This window comes from Molothrus aeneus, chromosome 13 (assembly GCF_037042795.1).
Source record: "Molothrus aeneus isolate 106 chromosome 13, BPBGC_Maene_1.0, whole genome shotgun sequence".
NCBI classification, from domain to species: Eukaryota; Metazoa; Chordata; class Aves; order Passeriformes; family Icteridae; genus Molothrus; species Molothrus aeneus.
Window position 1 is genome coordinate 5110995 of NC_089658.1, and position 15747 is coordinate 5126741.

The 15747-nt window shown below is 39.0% G+C and overlaps 1 protein-coding gene across 1 annotated transcript in view; it reads left to right on the forward strand.

Annotated features, from left to right (window-relative positions):
* Positions 1 to 15747, forward strand: part of HERC1 (HECT and RLD domain containing E3 ubiquitin protein ligase family member 1) — an 83340-nt gene that overhangs the window by 22899 nt on the left and 44694 nt on the right. Inside the window, exons 11-25 of the mRNA XM_066558473.1 lie at positions 385 to 519; positions 1300 to 1465; positions 2012 to 2137; positions 2935 to 3156; positions 4354 to 4506; positions 4685 to 4817; positions 5327 to 5518; positions 6417 to 6638; positions 7512 to 7685; positions 8916 to 9030; positions 9126 to 9246; positions 10590 to 10761; positions 12158 to 12464; positions 13563 to 13683; positions 13951 to 14002. Coding sequence (XP_066414570.1) covers positions 385 to 519; positions 1300 to 1465; positions 2012 to 2137; positions 2935 to 3156; positions 4354 to 4506; positions 4685 to 4817; positions 5327 to 5518; positions 6417 to 6638; positions 7512 to 7685; positions 8916 to 9030; positions 9126 to 9246; positions 10590 to 10761; positions 12158 to 12464; positions 13563 to 13683; positions 13951 to 14002 — 2411 coding nt within the window. The remainder of the gene's footprint in view (positions 1 to 384; positions 520 to 1299; positions 1466 to 2011; positions 2138 to 2934; positions 3157 to 4353; positions 4507 to 4684; positions 4818 to 5326; positions 5519 to 6416; positions 6639 to 7511; positions 7686 to 8915; positions 9031 to 9125; positions 9247 to 10589; positions 10762 to 12157; positions 12465 to 13562; positions 13684 to 13950; positions 14003 to 15747) is intronic.

Consider the following 15747-nt stretch of genomic DNA (forward strand, 5'->3'; position numbering starts at 1 on the left):
CCCTGTTCTCAAGGGAGCTGTCAAATAAGGAAATAATGCTCTGTGCATTTTATCAAAGTCTCTAAGCTGACATTTATGCTAAAACCAGCTTTGTGAGTACTGGTCAGCCTTTGGCTGAATCAGATTAAATGCATATGGCTTTAGATTTATGGCATTGAGGTGTTTTTGTCCATAAATGTGGAGTGTTTGATTGTAAAGAGTTTTACAAAAAAGAGAGAAGAAAATACCTTTATGGGTCAGGAAGTTGGTCTGGCATAGTTGTATTACTTTGCTCTAAGAAAGAAACTGGTTTAGTTAAGTGTGTATTCAGCTTGTTTAAACTATTAATTTATTAAAGCAGTTCAAGATTTCCAGAAGGTAATTTTCCTTGATGTTTGATTCCAGGCAAGTTGTGGCATGGCACAGACCCTATTGTGTTGACCTTGAAGAAAGTACCTTTTCACATCTTCGTTCTTTTCTTGAGCACTACTGTGACAAAATTAACAGTGAAATTCCTCCTCTTCCTTTTCCTTCATCAAGGTACATACAGCATATATGTGGTACAGATTTTTATATTTGTTTTTTCTTTACAGCAATGGTGCATGGCTTAGTCTTGGTTACTCTATTCTTTAACAAGCATAAATCTGGTTTACCTGCTCACTCAGGTGCCATTTGTGTAGAATTACTCTAGTGCACTTGTATAACAGAGGAGCTTTACAGTGTCTCAAATATAGCAGGATCTTTAGTCTGAAATTTGTTTCCATTATGCAGTGAATCAAATGCTTTATTAAATGTACCTCTTTCCTTTAAAACTCATTTTTCTGTTGAAATGCATTTACTGTTTCTGTGTTGTCAGTTCTTACTCCTGTAACCAGTGTTTCAAATATTTTTAAGAGGACTAGAAGTGAATAACCTGACTTCTTGTTTTTAACCTGATTGGTGTAGTTCTATATCTTCTGAGAGAAGATTACATTTATTGCTTCTTAAAAGTTTTTTTTTTCCCTCTGTGTATCATATTATTTTTTATTTCTGTATTTTGAGACTGTTTTGCTTAATAATTCATGGGACTACTAATCTAAAGTGAATGCCTCTTACAACCATTGTCCACCAAAACACTTCTCTATTCTAGTTTCAGTTTTTGTTCTTTTAAGGAGGTTGGCAGTAAGTTTCTCAGAGGAGTTTCCTTCAACTCCCAGTTGGAATTTACTTGCTATTCTAGTATGAAAGTACAAAGGAGAGTTAAAAGCTTTGTGTGCAAATAAGTGGAAGGGAGTCATGCTAACAGTAGGAGAGGTTAACAGATACATATTTCTTTTACAGGGAACATCACAATTTTCTTAAATTGTGTTTGAAGCTGCTTTCTAATCACCTTGCACTTGCACTGGCTGGAGGTGTAGCCACCAGCATTCTTGGCCGGCAGGCTGGTCCTCTTCGGAATCTCTTGTTCAGACTCATGGACTCTTCTGTCCCTGATGAAATTCAAGAAGTAAGTCATGCCTTGTTGTTTACATGTGAAAATTGTACTACTCTCTTGTCTTTTTTTTTTTTCTGTGTGGTTAGATATTTATTAGACTTTCTGAATGATTCTGACTTGCCAGTTTTACTCAGTAAAGGTAAAAAAATGTAGTCACCATCACTGTTTTATGATCTGAAGGCAGAGGAGAATGCTTGCATAAGAATTTCAAAAAGCTGCTCTATTTTGTAACTTCTAAATTATTCTTCCCTGTAATAATGAGCCTAAAATGTTTTTGTTGTGGATTGAGTAACCAACTTGGTTGAGTCATTCTCCTAAGATGCACTCTCACAGGAAATAGCAACTTTTGTTGGTCTTGTTTCACTCCTTCAGTGTACTGCACATTGTTTGTGTCACAGCATAAAAGATTAGTGTGCTATTGTGTGGAGAATTCTGATATTAAATGAAATTAAGCAGATATTTGGGATATATCATGTATGGTGTATGGTAATTTTTAAGGATACAGGTGGGTTGATTATTTCCCATATTAAGAAGTATTTTTGGCTGCTCTGATTTTAGGTTGTAATTGAGACACTGTCAGTTGGAGCAACAATGCTACTTCCTCCATTGCGAGAGAGAATGGAATTGCTACATTCTCTTCTACCCCAAGGTCCTGATAGATGGGAAAGCTTATCAAAAGGACAGGTAAGGTCAAGTAAAAATATACCTGAGAGCAGTTGGGGTATGCTTTGGGTTTTTCTGTGGGAACATTTTGAGCTATGAGGTGAGCCTGATGTGCAGAGTGCACGTGCATTTCTGGGGAGATGCAGCGCAAGGCCCAGCGTAACAAAATCTGCAGGGCAGCCTGGCTAAACCAGAGGGGGGTGAGGCAGAGAGCACTGCTTGTTTTCTCCAGTGAAGGTCCACTACAGAGAGCTTAGGAATTGCTATGGTAGTGTATCCAGACAAGTTTAGAGATAATTTTGAATACTAGATTGATTGAACAAGCCTTGGTCAGAGAAGATTAACTGTTTCCTGGGATGAATTCTTGTATAACGCTTTACCTACATGGATTTCACCCTACATTGCAAAGATGACTGCAAGGTTCATTTTTGTACCCTTTTTCCTATGTACAGTGTAGAGAAATTGTGTGTCTCACACCCATCTTCCCAGATGATCAGATTTCTCCAGGATATACTGGAGAAAGTGTTTGGTTCAGTGTCTTACACTCATTGCCCACCATGTGGACAGTCTGGTTTCTGTCTCTCTTAATCTCAGATTTTTACTAGGTGTGGTCAATGCAATTCAGTAAATTTATCCATTCCTAATAGTACAAATCTTCATGAAAACCTGGAATTTTTGGTAAAGCCTTCCAGCTTATTTCTGTGTCCCATTAGAAGATTTTTATTGGGTAACTATTACTAATGCCTTTTTTCTCCTAAGCTGATTATTTTATCTTTACTAACAAAGAGTAATTTTTGTGTCTAAACATTCTTGTTTAGAGAATGCAGTTGGACATCATTCTGACAAGCTTGCAGGATCACACCCATGTAGCTTCCCTGCTTGGTTACAGCTCCCCGTCTGATACCACAGAAACTGCCTCGATGTGTATCAGCTATGGAAACCTCTCTGATCAAACATATGCTGTCCAGAGCAGTCATCCAGACACTCATCTAGCTGAAATCTTAATGAAGACTCTTCTAAGAAACTTGGGATTTTATACAGTATGTACAGGCTTCATATTAATTTTCCTTTTAAAATTATAATTAATTTTTGATATTTTGAAGGATTAATATTTTCCCCCTCATCTTAAGGAAATGGTGCTAATTTAGTTTATCTGAAGTAGCACTGCCACATGTATGTGTCCTTAAGTGGGCTAAAGCCAGTTAAATCATCCCTAACAATATGGTTCTAATATTGCTCTAGTGGTATTTATTGTTTAAGGTGACTTATGTAAGTGCAGCTGGTTTCATGTCAGACTATTTTATTGCTCTTGCTTTGGTTTCAGATTTTTCTGGAAGAGAAAACATAACACAAGATGTAAATAGTTTATATACAGTGTTAGCCAGTATAATCTCAGCCACCAGGGAACAATAAGCAGACACCAGGAGCATTAATCTATTTAATTAACTTCACTATGGTGGTAACTACCTTGTAATAGAGCAGCAAGTACAGGTCTTACTAAACACAGTGTGTCAGCCAGATTGTTTTTCTTAGAAAGTGTAGGGGAGCGTGGGAGCAAATCACTGACTCAGTTTCTTAATCAATCAGCCAGTTGAATTCAACAGTGAGGAGAAATCAGAGCTTTGGACTTCTTGGCATAGTGTGGAGCTCCTCAGGATTGGCAGTGTTTTGTTCTTCTCTCTAGACCTCCTTCAGTCAGCAAGGTGCACCTGTCTGCTTTGAATTGACTGCTTAAAACTATTTCAGTTTTTCCAATGGATTCCAAGGGAAGTCAGGCAGCCATCCATGTTCTCCTTCTACTGCCATCCTGGATAGCGCAGTCAGGGATTATAGTGTCAGATATATTATGCATCAGCCCACAACACATCCTAAGGAATTATTCCACAGTTTTAACACATGTGCCTAAATTATTTTAACCCATTGTGCTTCGGGGGCAAGGTTAGGAACTGAGTTTTTGAATCTAGTTATCCTTGGTGAGGAATAAAAGTGTTACTGCATGTGAAAGTAATATGGTAAGAAATGTTTGCGTGACAGCTACCACAGTCATTCCCGGGGCATTATAAACAGTTGGAATTTCAAGTTTGCTTATCCCACAATCCACTTGACACTATCCAATTTCTTCAGTAATTACAGGTGCACATAGTAAAGATGAAAATGCTTCTTTTTAGGTGATAATAAAGTATTATAGTACTTGAAGCAGAGTTAATTGTTATCTTTTTCCCGCTTTGTCTTAATAGGACCAAGCCTTCGGAGAACTGGAAAAAAACAGTGATAAATTTCTACTAGGTACATCATCTTCAGAAAACAGCCAACCTGCTCATTTGCATGAGCTTTTATGTTCCCTACAGAAACAATTGCTGGCTTATTGCCACATCAACAGTGTTACTGAGGTGCGTATCCTTATTTTTACCATTTAGGAGAGAAAAAAAAAAAATTGGTATTCATAAGTATCAGAATGTTGTAAGTTTCCTTTTGAAAATCTTCTGAGTATTTGAAAGCTGAAGTGTTTTAAATAGTGAAGCCCTTATATGCATTTACAGAATTATTCTTGTGTTTGTTTCCTTCTAGAATTCCAGCAGTGTGGCACTGCTTCACAAGCACCTTCAGCTTTTATTGCCTCATGCTACAGATATCTACTCCCGTTCTGCAACACTGCTTAAGGAAAGCTCTTGGAATGGTAGTGTTGGGGAAAAGCTGAGAGGTAACTGTCCATGGAAAAGTCAGTAATGGTGGCTCTATCAACTTAGGCCACTTTTTTTTGCTTAGGTTTGAATTTAAAAAATCCCTTATTTTTCCTATATCTGCAAAAATTAGGCATCCCAAGGCTCCCCCAAAGGAGGACATGAGGTACCTACCCAGGAATGGCTGGTTCATGTTTTTGATAGGACACTTTGTGTGCAGGAAAAGCACAGGTTGGAGAATGCGAGTTCTCCATTCTGTTCACCTTCACTCCAGAATGTGAAGTTGAACAGAATACAGAATACATTATTGTTTCAATTTTGTTAGTTGTAGATTTCTCTTTTTAGAAGTACAATTATTGTGACTAGTGAAAAGTGTGTAACTAAAATAAGAGATTAAACAAACCCATCAAGTCAACCTTTATTGCTTAAGACATTCTGAGATAGCTGAGGTGCAATTCTTTGACTTTTAAAATTGTGCTTATATAATTCCATAACTATAATTAATTCAGGTTTGGTTTTTTCTCTGCAGATGTGATTTATGTATCAGCTGCTGGCAGTATGCTCTCCCAAATTGTCAACTCACTGTTGCTGCTGCCAGTGTCAGTAGCCCGGCCTTTGCTGAGTTACCTGCTGGATCTGCTGCCACCTTTAGATCGTCTCAACAGGCTCTTGCCTGCTGCAGCCCTTTTGGAAGATCAGGAATTACAGTGGCCTCTTCATGGTAAGTGTAATAACAAACATGCTTTTAATCTGAAAAATAAACAATGGCATCTATTCTAGTGTGTTGCAGACATCTTTCATGAAAAATCTTTTCTTAAGATTTTTCCTTGTGAGAAGCTGCAGTTTTAGCAACTAAAGTAAACAATGATTATCTGCTGCTGTAGAATGCAACAAGTAGACTCATGATTAGTCTCTTGTAAGTGTTTAGATTTTTTAATTACTCATAGCAGAGCTAACTCTTGCTTTGTCTGAGACACAGATCTTTGTTATTCATTCTTGTTTATTTTTAGCTTAGCTAGCTGCTGAAGAAACTTTCTTTTCTATTGCTTTTTAGTATAGACTTAATGTAACATATATCATAAAATAATAAATCAAACTTTTTGATCATAGAGTCAACATTTTCGTCTCTTCTTTATCTTGAAAACCCTTGTGACCACAGTCACACTAGTGGAATTTAGCTCTCCCTTTTAAGATGTCTGTTTTTTTTAAAACTGCTGCATCTCCTTTTCAGTTTCCTTAATGTATTAATATCCCTTGCTGTGAAGTAATTTTTCTGCTCTGAGTGCTGCTTCCAGTTGTATCCTTAATCCGTACTTGTTTATCAGAACACAGAGAAGTCTGTATTAGACAAAGCAAGTTCTTGGGCAGAGTTTAAAAGAGCCTTTACTTCATGAGCAGCTGTGCCATGAATGGTGGTGGCCTCTGCTGTGCTGTAGTTCCAGTGTTCAGCAATCTGTTTGTCCTAGCTGCTGTTTCTTCAGTTGAAAGGTTGCTGATTGAGGTTGCTGATCTGCGATTAACTGGGAAACATTAAACAAGATCTGCCATTAGCGTTGGGATTTTGGAATTGTTTGTGCCACCTGGGCATGGGTGACTAACCTGGCACTGAATACTTGCAGGTGGCCCTGAGTTGATCGACCCTGCGGGCGTGCCCCTGCCACAGCCTGCCCAGTCCTGGGTGTGGCTGGTGGACCTGGAGAGGACGGTGGCCCTGCTCATCGGGCGCTGCCTGGGGGGGATGCTGCAGGGCCCTCCAGTGTCCCCTGAGGAGCAGGACACGGCCTACTGGCTCAAAACCCCGCTGTTCAGTGATGGAGTGGAGATGGACATTCCTCATTTAGGTGAGCTTTCAGTGCCAGTGCCTAATGGTCGGTGTAAATACGTGCTCAGGTGTGAAATTTCTGATGATGTTTGAATAAGTCCCTGTACTAAAGGTTTGTCTTTCAGCATTCTTGTCTATTTGTGTAGTAATACAAAAAGTTCCAAAATGGTATTTAAGGTTATGATGTAATTTATAAAGAGTCTTGGAAATGCATTCTGGAGAAAAAAAATTGCAATTTCTCAGTGGAAGACTACAGACTTCACACAGTTAATTGGAAATGTTTTACTCTTGGATGCTCAGCATTTAACAGACACTCCAGGAACTTAATTTTTCATATTAATGATTGGAAAAAATCTCTTCTATTTTATTCTACTTGCAAAATGATTTCTTAATTAATTAGAAACAATACTGTTAATAGCAAACTTCATTCTTTATGATCCACCAGAATTATCGACAGCTCAGCAGTGGTGTTCCAGTCATCCCTTCCTATCTGAATGGGGCACTTGCTTCTTTGTGCCTTGTTCCTCCCTCTGGCTCTGAGTAGGCTACTCCAAGACTTAAAAAAAGAGTGTTTTAAAGTGAGTCCAGGCAGTAATTGCAAGTGCACAGCTGTGCAGTTCAGGTAGAAATAATGATACAGATTTATGGAGAATTCTTGAAAAAGAGTTGGATAATGCTTTTAAGATAATGCTTCATAGATTTTATATAGATTGTCTTTTAAGTCACTTCCCTATGTAAGGTGAATTTGTGGAAGGACAATGACATTTCTTGATTTTTTTTTCTTTTTTCCTTCTAAGAGGAAGGTCAAAGGTGGTTTAAATGCTGTTAGATAGATGTGTCTAATCCTCAACATTTGCAGAGTTTAATTTCTTTGGTATTTCCCTTCTGTTAGATAAATGCATGAGCTCCTTGTTAGAAGTGGCCCTGTCTGGAAATGAGGAGCAGAAGCCCTTTGATTACAAGCTGAGACCGGAGATCGCAGTCTATGTTGATTTGGCCTTGGGCTGTACAAAAGAGCCAGCAAGGAGCCTGTGGATCAGTATGCAGGACTATGCTGTCAGTAAAGGTAAGCTGTTGACAATACCTGTGTATGTGAAAAGCAAGTTAAGCGCTCCAACTACGCTCCTGGCATAATCCTGCAAAATTCTCTTTGGCAGCGATTTTCAATCCTACAACATGATAAATTTACTATTATGTTCCCTGATCTTCCTTTTGCTTTTCCTGTTACTTACTTTTGACACTGATTTCAGTGCTTGGCAAACATGTAGCTCAAGGTTGTTTTCCCTCTGAACTGGTAAGAAGAAACTCTTGTTTGCTTACTCAGTTGTTTTTTTCTATTTTCTGAGTAGAGCAGGGTAAAACTTGCAATTAAAAAGAAAAATTAAAGGGGATGAGATGGGGGAAGGCAAAATAACTTGCAAAATATTTTAGGAATGGAATGAAGGGGCAAGTCAGCTTTTGTTTTTCAAGTCTCTGGGAGGCTGGTCCTACAATAGTAGTAGCTTTTCATGCTTATTGCCTATAATATAGGTTTCCTGCTCAGTCTTTCCAGGTTCCTTTTATTGAGATCCACTGAGCATTGTAGTTGTACTGTAACTGCTGTATCCAGAGATAATTTTCTGCAGCTCTGGCCAAGCTGAACCAGATAAAGAAAAGAGAAAGTGGTATTGTGAGCCTATGGAGAACAACACAGGGAATTCTGTTACAGGATTCCACAGAAGTGGGAATTCCAGTAAAAACAGTGCTGGTTGTCTGCTTGCAAAATCTGAGTTGAATGGGCTGATCTGTATAATCAGGCTGTGGAACTGGGTTCCTTAGAAGTTGATAGGGGTCTGCTCTGTTCAGCTGACTGAAAGTTGAATGCTCACATTAGTAGAGCCTCACAGGCAGTGTCATGGAACTTGCTGAGGAGCGGGTGTCTTAGACTAGACTTTCCTATGGCCAGGTATGTTTTGTCATTTCTGCAGCTGTTCACAAGGATTTATAGATAATATTTAACACAAAAGTGTACTATGAACTTGTTTGTAAAGATGGGAGACAGTAATTTTTTATTTACCCATGGAGAATTATGATGCTTTGTGAAGGTTTGCCTGGCAGTTCAGTTATGTCATAGTGGAGCAATATTGTTTTCATACTGGCTCTTTTTAAAGTTGGGGAGAGTTTTGTTGAAATTAAAAAGTCACTTCCTGAAAAAAAAAATTAAATGGCTGAAGATATTGAATACAATATTGAAAAAAACAAGTATTTCTGTTTTTGGGAACTGTAGTCAATTTTGATAAATCATTTCTATTTTCAGATTGGGATACTGCAACTCTAAGTAATGAATCCCTCCTAGACACTGTGTCCAGATTTGTCCTTGCAGCTCTTCTGAAACATACGAGTTTACTTAGTCAAGCTTGTGGTGAGAGCAGGCAAGTAACTCAAAGCTGCTATTAAAAGTTCAGCTTGACTTTTTTGAAAGGAAGTTTGTGTGATTTTTTTCTGGCTCGGATGTGGTTTTCTGTAGGTACCAGCCTGGCAAGGCCTTGGCAGAAGTTTACCGCTGTGTGTATAAAGTTCGGAGCCGCTTGCTTGCCTGCAAGAACATGGAGCTTATTCAGACCAGGTCATCCTCCAGAGACAGATGGGTAAGGCTCTCACAGTGCATCTCTTTGCAGTTCTTCTGGCTTTACTGGCTATTTAGAAAATATTACATAATTGCCAGGATTTTTTTCTATCCTGTTGTAAAACCTTCATGAGTTTCCAAGTGAAAATGGGCAGGGTATAATTAGGAATCCATTAGTCTGGCGTATGTGATATTAATTCAGTTAAAGGAAATGATTGGTTGGCATCATTTGATCCAAGCCCAGCCTCGAGCCTGGTTTTTCCCTCTTCCCATCTCTAGAATGCTGGGCCACAGAAGTCCTACAGTTTAGCTGGAGATAGCTCAGCTGTGTTGGGCAGGCCACAGCTTTGTCTGGCTGCCATTCCTGAATTCAGCTGCATTATCTGGGCCTCTGACCTCTGAACCTCTCTCTTCCCTTTCCTTGCCTACCCCTTCTTCCTTCCTCCATGGCCACATTATCTTCTTAGTCCTAGCATTACTTTAGGGCAACTTGTCCTTGTCAGCCTTATGTGAATGTCTGATATGAGAGCACTGGGCCTGAAACTGGCAACTTCTGAAAAACTTTATTAAGCCAGATCAGCATTAATGATGCAAGTGCTCAGTGAATTACAGGACTGGGGCCTGTTTGGCAATACAAAGTAGGCCTTAAAGCAGGTTTCTCTGATAGGATTTTTAATTGTGGTTTACAATCTACAAGCAAGATATTTTTAATGAACAAAATTCTCATGCAGCATCAGGATTAAGAGGCTTTTTAGCTGTATTGTAAAGCACTAGTGGTGCCCTTAAAAATAGTGTAGGTATGTCTCCTACTTTTGGTTAATATTATGGGGATGTGTGTAACTTGCTCACTTCCTTTCTCAGGGTAGGGGTTTAACATAGTTACAAGAGGCTCAGCACTTCTGAAAGCATTGGGTGTGCATGCAATAAGTTCTGTTACTCCCAGAAATACTCAAACTTACAGATGCAATACAGCAATTCTGATATATGCAGTAGATTTATTGCTTCAGATTTAATGCCATTGGGAAAAAGGACCTGGTTTGCTTTTGCACAGTATGCCAGGCTTATGGTTTCTAAAGGCCTTGGTGCTGAAGTGTCAGAAGTTTGACTGTAGAGTGTAATTAAGCATTACAAGGAGACATTTTTCTGCAGATAATTTGAGTCATGGTTACAAAAGGGAAAATTAAATTTTCTAACTTAACTATTTAAAACCTTGAATGTAAACGACTGTCTTCATTGTATATTTCACACAGTATCAAAAGTACTTTTTGGTAGGAAGAAACCTCTTATTCAATGCCTGTGTCCTTGTACATTCATCTTTCATTTTGGTGAGAATTTCACTTCATGTGTGTAATTTTTTTAATCAAGATGCTAGATAACCAGGAATCTGCTGATGTTGATACTCAAGAACATTCTTTTACTCGTACAATTGATGAAGAAGCAGAAATGGAGGAGCAGGCAGAACGTGACAGGGAGGAAGGACACCCAGAACAAGAAGATGAAGAGGAGGAAAGAGAACATGAAGTTATGACAGCTGGGAGTAAGTACTGGTTGTGTGTGTAAATAATGCCATGTCCTTTGGAAGGACATGTCTTCTTCACTCTGAGGTAAAACTGAAAAATTATTTAAAAGATTATGAAAGATCTGTCTGCATAAACATTTTAAGAGGTTTATTTTTATGCAATGATGTAGTGGTTTTTATAGTGCAGGTAAGTTTTTAGGCACAAAGGAATGTGAATACTAAGAGAGTTCACTGCAATTCAGGGCATATGACGTATACCAGCACTTCTGTATGCACTGTCTGCAAAATACTTGGTTCCATCACAATTTTCTTTTCCAAGTATTGTTCCTGTGGATACTGCTAAAATGTTCATCTTTTTCCTGTCTCTGCTGTTACCTCCTATTCTGCTGACAGTTTCCCATTAGGCCTTCCCCTCCCATTTCTCTTTGGGACCTTATTGACCAAAATGTATGTTACACCTTTAGTTTTATAGAATGTGTCATTCCATGGAGTGCAGTGGAGCTGAAGTGCACATTCATGAGCTGATTTGTGGTTCTAGAAGATTTACACGTCACCCACTCAGTACAGGCAGTGTGTTTGGCTGCTTGATTTGCAGTTCTTCTGGGCAAATGCTCAGAGCTCTCAAATTCCACCTGGACAGGGCTTCTGGGTACAATAAATGAAATGTGTCCAGAAACATTCGGACAGACAAGAGTCTTACATGCACAGATAAGCAGGAAGATGATGACTCTCTCACTTGTGTTCCTAAGGGATGCTGAACCTGGCATGTGGAGTTCTATTCATATCAGTGAAGGAAGTATTTGGTTTTACCTTTGCCTTTCCAAAGGGGATCTGAATCCTTGAAGTGATTAAACCAAGAGAACTTTAGATCTTTGGACATAGATGAGGAGGGCTCTCACACATACTCTTTAGAAGAATCTGACCCTTAAGACTACAGCAGAATTAAGTAAAGTGTAGACTAAGAATTTTGATAGGATCTTCATTGTCCTGCCCAGAGCTAATAAAAGCCTGAAACTGTTCCAGTGTCAAATTGGAAATATTCTGATGTCTACAATACGGATTTACAGAAGCATTATTTTATATGCATCTGCTGAAAGGCAAATGTGTAATAATCTCTTTCTCTTTGATGCTATTGAAATATGAGTTGGGTTGCAGTAAGATACTGAAAGAGTTTTGGTGTTCTGTCAAAGTGCATTGTCCTTCATTTTAAAGTTAACCTTGTATAAATGCTTCATTTAACTTGTTTGCATGACTTCTTTATGGCACTGTATTAGCATTGTATTCTTTTACTGTTAGAAAAATATTAGTTGTTCTTTATAGTGGAGCAGTTCTTGCCCCAAAATGTAGATTAATATTTTCTTCTCTGTGGCTTTGTCTAGAGGCTAAGACTTTCTTTTTGTGTTGCATGTTACAGAAATATTTCAATGTTTCCTGTCGGCCCGTGAAGTAGCTCGCAGTCGGGATCGAGACAGGATGAGCACGGGGACGGGGACTAGAGCTGATGATCCCCCTGCTCAGTCCCAGCAGGAGCGAAGGATCAGCACTGATCTGACAGAAGGGCAGGATGTGTACACTGCTGCCTGCAACTCTGTGATCCACAGGTGTGCCTTGCTGATCTTGGGCGTGAGCCCTGCCATCGAGGAGCTGCAGAAGCGAAGGGAGGACGGGCAGCTCCAGCAGCCTCCCTCTGCTGCTCCAGAGGGCATCGGGCTCATGACCAGGTGGGCTTTGCTGACTCTTACACCGTGGTTAACTCTTCTCTACTCCCTTTAGAATTGATTATACAATTTATACAATTATACATTATACAATGCCCAGTTTTCCTCTGAGCATTATTGCAGTTTTATTTAGAAGAAAATTACTGCTGAGAGCAGTGTTATGCCTCTGTTGAAAAGAGTGATTTTTCTCATTTTTCTTGGCCATACTAACTAAACCTGAAGAGTTTTATTCTGTGTGTACCCTATTTAAGTTTCAAAGTTGAGCTTAGCGGTAAGTAGTTCAGATCATCAAGTGTACAGACAGCATGAGGTACTTTGAAAAATTGTTCATTTTTTTTGTGTTTGGATTTTTTTTACCATATTTGTGGTTTTTTGAACCATACCAATGTCCTATATAGTAGTGTTAAAAAAACCCAACTGTGTATATTTAAAACAAAAGATTCAAAGCCTATTACAACAAAAGTGTTGTTCATGATTGACTTTTACAGATATTCCTATCATAGGCATGGATAAGACTTGCTAGGTGTCCTGTTTTGATATTTTAAATTAAGATATTGATGGGAAAGATATTAAGATATTGAGGAGGAAAATTATATATATATTTACTACCCTTTTATTCTTTTTGCCTCTTTTTGGAAATCTAGTCCCTAAAGCACGGGTGGCTACCTCTGTTATTGTGAAAGTGGCTTTCATCTCCAGCATATCAACTTTAGGATGCATTTTTTGGGTGGGTTTTTAATAAGTTCAGTGCTTTTTCACCCACTTACTCTGTCTCTGTTTCTTGTCCTCTCAGAGTGTTTCTGTTACTCTGTGTAATACTTATGAAGGCTCTAGAGCAATCACTCATTTGAGGTTGACATTTGTTCACTTGACCAGTAAGGCTGTTAAGAAGTAACAGAATTTACTAATACCCTTTTAAAATAGAATTGAAGTCATCAGACCACTCTTTTCCTCTTTAATGTGGTCTTGTGATGTTCTGTGATAGTCTCCTCCCAAATAAAACTGTGGCAGCTGCTAAATTTGGCCATCTTACCTTTGTGTAATATCAGCATTGTTTTTTCTCTGTGTGTGTGCACACGAATGTGTGTGCACCTGAAGCAGGAGTGAAAGTCTTACAGCAGAAAGTCGCTCAATCCATGCCAACTCAAGCTACAGACTGATGAAGTCAAGAAGTGAATCTGATTTGTCTCAGCCAGAATCAGATGAGGAAGGTTATTCACTGGTAAGTAAACCAGTATGATGTATTTAGAGATTGTCAATAGAATGTTTGGCTGGGAAGTTAAATCTGGAACATTTGTTTAGCTCTGTGTTTCGGTACCTTAATTCATCATGGTTAAGAGGAAGCACTAATGGTAAAATAATTTGAAAAAATTATAGCTCTTTCAACTGTCTCACTTCTATGGTGAGGGATGAAATGTAAATACTCTAATATTATGCACCACATATGATCACCTGAGGAAATGAGGCTTTTATTATTCTTTTAATTTAGAGCGGAAGACGAAATGTTGATTTGGATTTGGCAGCATCACATAGGAAGAGGGGTAAGTTCTCTTGTTTACCTGGTGAATACTAACCTGATAAATGTTAGGAGTATCTCAAGTTAAACTGTGTTTGCAATTGCATACAGTTTATAGTTACATAGCAGGTGTTAAAACTGAGCATTTAAAACTAGCATTTAAAATAATTGTTACCCACTCTGTGTTGTGTGAACTTGTTGCTTTGTGGCTTGGTTATAGTATTTCCTTGGTTATTACTCTTCATTCTGGTTTCTGCAATTGTAATGCTCTTTTGAAACAAGTGAGGTTTTCTGTTAAATGAGTCAGAAATCTGCATTCTGTTTTCACTCATGTGACTTCAGGGATAGAAAATTGTGAGAGAAGCTTATGTGGAATATTCCATTCTTGTGCTAACAACAAGCTTTTACAGTAAAATGTGCTTGAACCAGGAGAGCTTGTATTCAGAAGACACTGCTTTACTTTGCATCCTTTGAACACCAGCACATCTACAGAACCAAGCAGCCACGTTTCCTGGTGCTCTTTGTTACTGCTTCATACTGGGAAATCTCAATAAGCTCCCTGATAGAAGGTGGTGGGGGGACTAAAAAGTCCCACTGCCATCTGGATGATGCAGAATCTGCCTGAGAATCACGACTCAGGTCTGCTGTATCTGTAAAAAGCATGGGATTGTGCAAACAGGAATTAGGTTGGGTTACAATATTGATATTCCTCAGTAACAGAAGCCTCAATACTGTTGAGTAAGGTAAGAATTCTGGTTTAAAAGGCTTAATCATTGAGCAGAATACTCAGAGGTTTCATGCCTTTGAAAGTCTTTTGGAATTGCAAAGGGTGTTATCAGTGGCAACACTCATTAGATTTCAATATTTAATGTGGAAAGGGATGCCTTGTCCATGCATAATCAGTTGAGCGAATAAAGAAATGCACTAGAACTGCTTTTACTGTGACAGCAGATGTATCATGGCATTCTCAGGGTTAGAACATCTGTCAGAAGGCCTCTGTCAACCCCTGATCTGCAGGACATGCTTTGAAGTTGGCATTTCCAGCTTTGCCATTACTCTGACACAGAGCTCTGTACTTGATATCCTCTGTGTCCTAAGAGTAGCCTAGGAAATAATCTCGGATTAGGTCTCAGGTACAATATGTCTCCTGAATTATGGTTCCAGGACTGTTGCTTAGGCCAATGTTACTTTTGTCACAAGCCTCAGGAAGCGAGGAATAGTGCAAGAGTAGACTTCATCAAAACTTTTATTACAGCAAGAAGATTCTCTACCAGGTCTAAACACTGAAAAGAAACAGGTAAATACAGTGAATCTGTCCAGAATCTAAAAAGACACTCAAATAGCTCATTTGCAACCTGAGCACTGTCACAACATGTACAGATGTCACTGTTTTGGTACTGGAAGACTTCCTTGGGAGTTAGCACACAGTAATGCAGGCTTGTCTGCTTGTGCTGGGTGATCCATATGCCAGCTTTGGTTGATAGCCAGTGCCAGAGGCAGAGAGTGCACCTATAGGAAAACATTCCTCGTACATCTGTCAAGGTCAGACAAAGATCTACAAATACTTGTGTGGTAAATGGATGGGCTGTTCAGCTCAGTGCTTTTTATGGTCTTTTGTCTCTTGTGACACGTCTGTTTTGTGAATCCTAGTTATCTCCTAGAACTGAAGCATGTCCCAGTGTTTGGTGAGGGTGTAACTTGCAGCTTTTTTGGATTGTCCACCCCTTGTCATGTGGCCAGCACAGTGCAGTGGCAGCTGTGGATGTTTGG